The 7,292-nt window shown below is 36.6% G+C and overlaps 1 protein-coding gene across 1 annotated transcript in view; it reads right to left on the bottom strand.

The window, feature by feature from the left end:
* The window catches only part of PTPRQ (protein tyrosine phosphatase receptor type Q), a 196,997-nt gene that overhangs the window by 67,926 nt on the left and 121,779 nt on the right, over positions 1-7,292 (bottom strand). Inside the window, exon 27 of the mRNA XM_024579714.3 lies at positions 4,350-4,471. Within this exon, the coding sequence (XP_024435482.2) occupies positions 4,350-4,471 (122 nt within the window). The remainder of the gene's footprint in view (positions 1-4,349; positions 4,472-7,292) is intronic.

Below are 7,292 nucleotides of genomic sequence, written 5' to 3'. Positions count from 1 at the left end.
CTTTTCTAAGAGCTTTTAAAACTGAATCCAATGTTGTTATGAGAAACACAACAAAAGGCTGATAGATGATATCGTCTTTGGAAAAAAGTCCAATCACTTGTTCCCACCTCTAAGACAGAGAGGCGGAAGGAGATACTCCACTGCTCTAAAATGGCACGAAAAAGTTATTCTGGAAATCCCACTGGTGAGGTGCATATTCCCACTGGTAGAAAGTATGGATTTAATTAGTTGTCAATATTTAAATATCACATGAGCATCCGGCTTTTAAAACTTTCCTTAAGATCACGCCTGTACTCATACTGGGTAACAATTACCTAGAGATGAGGGGCAGTTGACCCCTATAATGGAACATGGGTCCCCAGTCCATCCCTGCCCCACCCAGGCGGCTTCACTTGGCTGTCATTTCTGTGACTCGCCTGACTATATACTATAGCTACTTGAACTCTGACTTTATAGAGTTGAGGTGAATTCCTCAGATTCCATGCAAGTAAGTAGCCGACACAGGATTTGCAGGCAGGCTTTTCAATACTCCGGGGCTCTCTACACTTCCATAAGATCTTACAAAGTGGAACTAGGCTATGCCAGTGTCTTCAATGAAAACAGTGGATAACAAACACTGAGAAGTAAAAATATGATACAGCATGTATGTGATCTACTATACCTTTAAAATTTTTAAATAAAATCCAGAAACAATTCTGGGCCTCCAAATACAGCAAGTGTAACCTGTACCACCTTTCTTCACTAACCCGACACTGTCTCTGCTAGTGTTAGCCATTGTGGGTCCACTCACCCAGGCTGACACCCCAGACCTTTCTGACTCATCATTTCCCTCAATCAATTTCAAGGTATTTGCTCATATTAAATTTGATCACCTATATTTATGAAATATTTTTATTTATTCTTGAAATGTGGTAGCTTTGTATACCATGTTAGTAATTAGACTGGTTCTATTTATTTCCTTTTTCTGTTCCACCTCCAGACTTCCTTACTTGGCAAACCTTTATTCATTTTTCAAGCTCCAGAACAAATTTAACTTGCCCTGTGAAGTATTGTTTATATCCTATCTCCCCCATAACAGACTAACCAAGGATATAAAAGAACTATACTCAGAAAATTATAAGACACTGAAGAAAGAAAGTGAAGAAGATACAAATAACAGGAAGCATATACTGTGTTCATGGATAGGAAGAATTAACATCATTAAAATGCCCCTACTACCCAAAGCAATCTATACATTCAATGCAATTCCCATCAAGAGTCTAATGACGTATTTCACAGAAGCAAAACAAATATTTCAAAAATTTATATGGAACCACAAAGGCCGTGCATAGCAACAGTGATCCTGGAAAAAAAGAACAAACTTAGAGGAATCACGCTACCTAATATAAAACTATACACAAGACCATAGTAATCAAAACAGTATGGTACTGGCATAAAAACAGATGCATAGATCAATGGAACAGAATAGACAGCACAGAAATTAACCCACATCTTTACAGTCAATTAATATTTGACAGAGGAAGCAAGCACATACAATGGGCTAAAGATAGTTTATTCAATAAATGGTGTTGGCGAAAATTTGACAGATGTGCAGAAAAATGAAACTAGACCACCTTCTTACACCACACACAAGAATAAATTCAAAGTGGGTCAAAGACTTAAATGTTAGACCCAAAACCATTAAAATCCTAGAAGAAATCAGAGGCAGCAAAATCTTGGACATGGCTCATAACAATATTTTATTGGATATATTTCCTCAGGTAAGGGAAACAAAATAACAAATAAACAAATGGGACTACATCAAACTAAAAAGTTTTTGCACAACAAAGGAAATCATCAACAAAATAAAAAGACAATTCACAGAATGAGAGAACATATTTGCTGATACATCTGATAAGGGGTTACTATCCAAAATTTATAAAGTACTTATAAAACTCAATACCAAACAAACAAACAAACCCAATTAAAAACCGGGGAAAGGACTTCAAAAGACACTTCTCCAAAGAGGACATACAAATGGCCAATAAACACATGAAAAGAAGCTCAAGGTCACTAATGATCAGAAAAATGCAAACTAAAACCACAAGGAGATACCATATCACACCTGTCAGAATGGCTCTCATCAATAAATCAACAAACAAGTGCTGGTGAGGAAGTGGAGAAAGGGGAACCCTTCTGCACTGTTGGTGGGAATGCAGATTGGTGGAGCCACTGTGGAAAGCAGTATGGAGATACCTCAAAAAATTAAAAATGGATATGCTTTTAGACCCAGCAATCCCTGGGAATTTATATAATTCTGGAAATATATCCAAAGGAGCCCAAAACACTAATTCAAATGAACATAAACACCTCTACATCCATTGCAACATTTCTATAATTGCCAACATATGGAAGCAGCCCAAGTGTCCATCAGTAGATGAGTGAATAAAACAACCACGGGACATTTACACAATGAAATACTACTTGGTCGTAAAAAAGAAGAAAATTTTACCTTTTGTAACAGTATGGATGGACCTGGAGAACATTATGCTAAGTGAAATAAGCCGGTCAGAGAAGGAAAAATACCATATGATCTCACTCATATGTGGAATCTAATGAACAAACTGAACTAATAAGCAAAATAGAGACAGACTCATAGATAGAGAGCAGGCAGACAGCCAAGGATAGGGGCAAGTTAGGGGGTGGAGGGATTGAGCAAGAAGGAATAAGGACTCATGGACATGGACAGCAGAGGGGTGACTGCAGCAGGGAGAGGGGTAAAAAAGGACTAAATGGTAATGGAAAAAATACAATAAAAATGTTAACTCCATACTTCTCTCTTTATAATTAGCTCTTTATATTCCAGTGTTTCCCACTGAACTGTGAGCTACTTGAGAACAAAACTTTGTTTTCCATCCTTGTTTTGTTAAATAAAGGTTGCTCAAAAAGTGTGTGTTATTTTGAAAAAAATAAGGATAACAATAAGCAAATGACTACAAAATGCACTAATTTCCAGCAGAGTCATCCAGAGTGATATCTGTGCCCATACATTTTTATTTGAAATGGTCAATTTTTGCTTAATTGTAATCTACTAGGGAAAGACTTGTATGTCCTTGTGGCTAGTATTTGGCAAAATTCAGGCTGCACCATGGGTTTTGTATTCAATGATATATGTTCTTCCTGGCTGTGGAAGCCAACGATTCTTGAATGTAGATAATTATATATTCATTCAATGAGCTGCAGATAAGCTCTGTAAAGATGGTGGCCACATCAGCCTTGTTTGCCTCTACATATCCAGAAGCTGCATAGTACTGGCATGCTGGATTTTCTTAACGATTTGTGTTGAATTAACGAGGGGAGGAAGGAATGAAATGGCTGCTTACTTCCAAGTGAATCCCAGGGAAACTTGAAGTACTAGGATCTGTTTGAATTCTTGCTACGCTTGATCCAAAGTGATTTTAGTGAGTGTATATTTCAATTTGGCAAATTTTATTTGCTATTTAATGGCTTTTCCTTTTTCATGTTACACAATTGCCTGCTGGTCTTAGCAAGGTCTCTTCTATGTGAGAAATTATTTATCATGTCTGTGGAGAAGTTTCTCTTTAGGCAAAATGAAGATAGTAATATTTACACCTAAATATTGTTAGATAAATACGATCATGCAAAGGAAGAGATAAGATAATAAGCTCTGACATTATTTATTTGGGATATATTTCTCCTAATGCCCCTCTCCCTTCTTATTTGTTATCATGAATCCTTTTTCACTGTATTTTAAACCAATGTATTATTATCAATTTAATCACTTGCTTATACACCCTGAGGATCAATGCAATAAAAATCATGTAAATAATACTTGCATATTGAGTACTTATTATGTGTCAAACAATGTTTTAAGTTCTTTATGCATAATAACTGATTTAGTCTTCACAAAATCTCTGTACCGTAGATGCTATTACCTATAATTAATCTTTATTTTACAGATGTGGACACTGAAACACAGGTTAAGTAAGTTGTCTAAGGTCTAATTGAGGTAGGATTAAAACACAAATATTTTGGTTCCAAAACTAAACTCCTTTTTCTTTTTTAATTAAATTTATTGGTGTGACAATGGTTAATAAGATTATATAGGTTTCAAGTGTACAATTGTATGGTATATCATCTGTATATTGCATTGTGTGCCCATCACACAAAGTCAAATCTGTTTCTACCTTCATATATTTGACCCCCTTTACCCTTTACTACCCTCTCACCCCCTTCCCTTGGTAACCACCACACTGCTGTCTGTGTCTATGAGTTTGGTTTGTTGGTTTTCTTGTTTGTTCGTTTCCACACTCTACACTGCCTGTTGCGGAAGGTGCGACAAGCCTTACCGATTCGACATCTATCAGGTAGAATGTTGGTCCAGTGATGACGGCAGGTTCACTCCAGCTGATGTTGATGCTAACAGGTGAAGTTGCTACTACATACACATTTTCAGGGGGACCATCTGGAGCTAGAAAAATAGAAAGTCATTTACTCATCTACATTTGCTGTTGTATTTGCTACAGCACAATAATAAAAAAGAGCATGAAAAATGGAGAGCCATAATGATTAAGTATGCATTAATTTATAGCTCACAGTGTGCAATAGGTGTTGGCAAATAAAAACAAGTAATTCCTTTCAAAATTACTATACATAGAAACAATAAGTGTTGGAGAGGTTGTGGAGAGAGGGGAGCCCTAGTGCGCTGTTGGTGGGATTGCAGACTGGTGCAGCCACTATGGAAAACAGTATGGAATTCCCTCAGAAAACTAAAAATGGATCTGCCTTTTGATCTGGCAATTCCACTGCTGGGATTATACCATAAGAACCCTGAAACATCAATCCAAAAGAACATATGCACCCCAATGTTCATCACAGCACAATTTACAATGGCCAAGTACTAGAAGCAACCTAAGTGCCCATCAGTAAATGAATGGGTCAAAAAACTATGGTACATTTACACAATGGAATACTATGCAGCAGAGAGAAAGGAGCCCCTACCCTTTGCAACAGTATGGATGGAACTGGAGAGCATTATGCTAAGTGAAATAAGCCAGGCGGTGAGGGACAAATACCATATGATCTCACCTTTAACTGGAACCTAATTAGCAAAACAAACAAGCAAACAAAATACAACCAGAGACATTTAAATTAAGAACAAACAGACAGTAACCAGAGGTTAGGTGGGAGGGGATAATGGGGGGAAAATGGGGAAGGGTTTTCAGGAATAACTATAAAGGACACATGGACAAAATCAAAGGAGGATAGAATCAGGGGAGGGAGGTGGGGATGGCTGAGGTGGTGTGAGGGGTGGGGAAAGGTAGAAACCTACCTGAACAACAATAAAATTCAAAAGTATTTAAAAAAAGAACTTCCACATAAGAAATTAATGGTCACAAATACATGATTTTTAAACTAAAAATAATATTGAAAAGAAATATTGCTAAAATAAATCTTTTTATTGTAAAATAGATAGACTAACAATGTTGTTTTAAGAAAACTTGCAAACCATATTTGACTACAGAAAAGTGAAATTGACACACGGTAATTAGATTCAAAATGTATTGTCAGATGAATGCAAGTTGAGTTGGTTTCACTGTTTTCACTGAGGGAGTAGCATAGTAAATAAGTTATACACTGATCTTATTACAAATGTAAACATTTGCTGGATTCATTATGATTACAAATTCCTTAATTTGTTCCACTTTTATTATTGTTTTTTCATCAAGAGGGCAAGACAAGAGATAATACTTTAAGGAATTGACTAATGAAAACCATTATGTAAGTTTTCTTTCTAAATTAAATTGATTGGGGTGATATTTGTGAATAGTACTGCATAGGTTTCAAGCATACATTTCTAAGATACAGGACCTGTATACTGTGTGCCCCCCACCCACAGTCGCTGCATCTTCGTCAGTCAGAGAAAGCTAAGAACCACATGATCTCACTTACATGTGGGATGTCAGTTTTTCATTTGTGAAACCTCTAGGTATTAGATGGGTTTATGGAACATTAGGAGGTATTTCACTACCCGCTAATTGGCATAGATGCTGGCCCAGGAATGTAGCTGCGTACATCTCTGGGCTCCCTTGGTCCCTAGGCAATTCTAGAGACATTACATATTGGGAAATAAGTCTTTCCCAGAATTTTTAATTTTTAAGTTTACATAAGCAAATATTACTGGACAAATATTATTCCAAAGATCCTGAAAAGATATACAGAATAAGATAAAATATTTCATTCCTCAAATAATTTATAGAAAAGAAAAAGTTGTGTAATCTTGGTGGAATAAAATTTCTGGATCTCAGTTTCCTCCTCATATGCATATTTCATAGTCTTTTAAAAAGAAATATAAGGATAAAACATGTGAAACTGTTAGTGTTTGGCCCATCATTGTCAATTAATACAATATATTATAATAAAGGGCAAAGTAAAGATAAGGACTAATTAGAAATGCAAATAATCTCTGACAGAGCAAAGGGCAAAGTGGTGAATACAGATGGGGCAGGAAGTCAAGGTAAATTGCACAGAGGAGATGGGAATTGAATAGGCTTTGAGAGGTGAGAAGGATTTCAATAATCAGAAGAGAGGGTCTGGGGCACTTCTATGGGAAGAGCATCATAAGCAAAGTCACAAAGATATGTACAACAGGGTCTACTGATGGATAGAATGTATTACTATCAAACTGCTTTCTTTGGTAACCTTATGTTTATTATTTTATGCATTAAAAAATGTTACTCTAGGAAGGGGTCCAAGCACTTCACCATACAGCCAAAGGCATCCATGGTACAGAAACGAGTCAGAATCCCTAAATTAAAAGAATAGAGATGTCACAGAGAGGCTGGTGCTCATGGAGGAATGTAGTAGCGAACACACTTCAAATACTAACTTGGAAAGTAAGTTAGAGCTCACTTGATTATAATGTTAAGGAGTTCGAAGTTTATTCTTTAAACAATGGAATGCCACTGAAGGTTTTGACAAAGGTAAGTGCTCTGGAGCACTGAGTCCATATAGGCTACTTCCAAAAAAACAGGTGAGACAGGATGAAACCCTCACTTAGAATAGGAGATAAGCTTATACCTTTTGCAACAGCATGGATGGATCTGGAGAGCATTATGCTAAGTGAAATAAGCCAGGCGGTGAGGGACAAATACCATATGATCTCACCTTTAACTGAAACATAATCAACAAAAGAAAAAAGCAAATAAAATATAACCAGAGACATTGAAGTTAAGAACAATATAACAATAGCCAGAGGGGTGTGGGGAGGGATAATGGGGAGAGGGGATTAC

The sequence above is a fragment of the Desmodus rotundus genome, chromosome 3 (genome assembly GCF_022682495.2).
Source record: "Desmodus rotundus isolate HL8 chromosome 3, HLdesRot8A.1, whole genome shotgun sequence".
Taxonomy (NCBI): Eukaryota; Metazoa; Chordata; class Mammalia; order Chiroptera; family Phyllostomidae; genus Desmodus; species Desmodus rotundus.
This window is presented reverse-complemented; position numbering and strand designations above follow the sequence as displayed.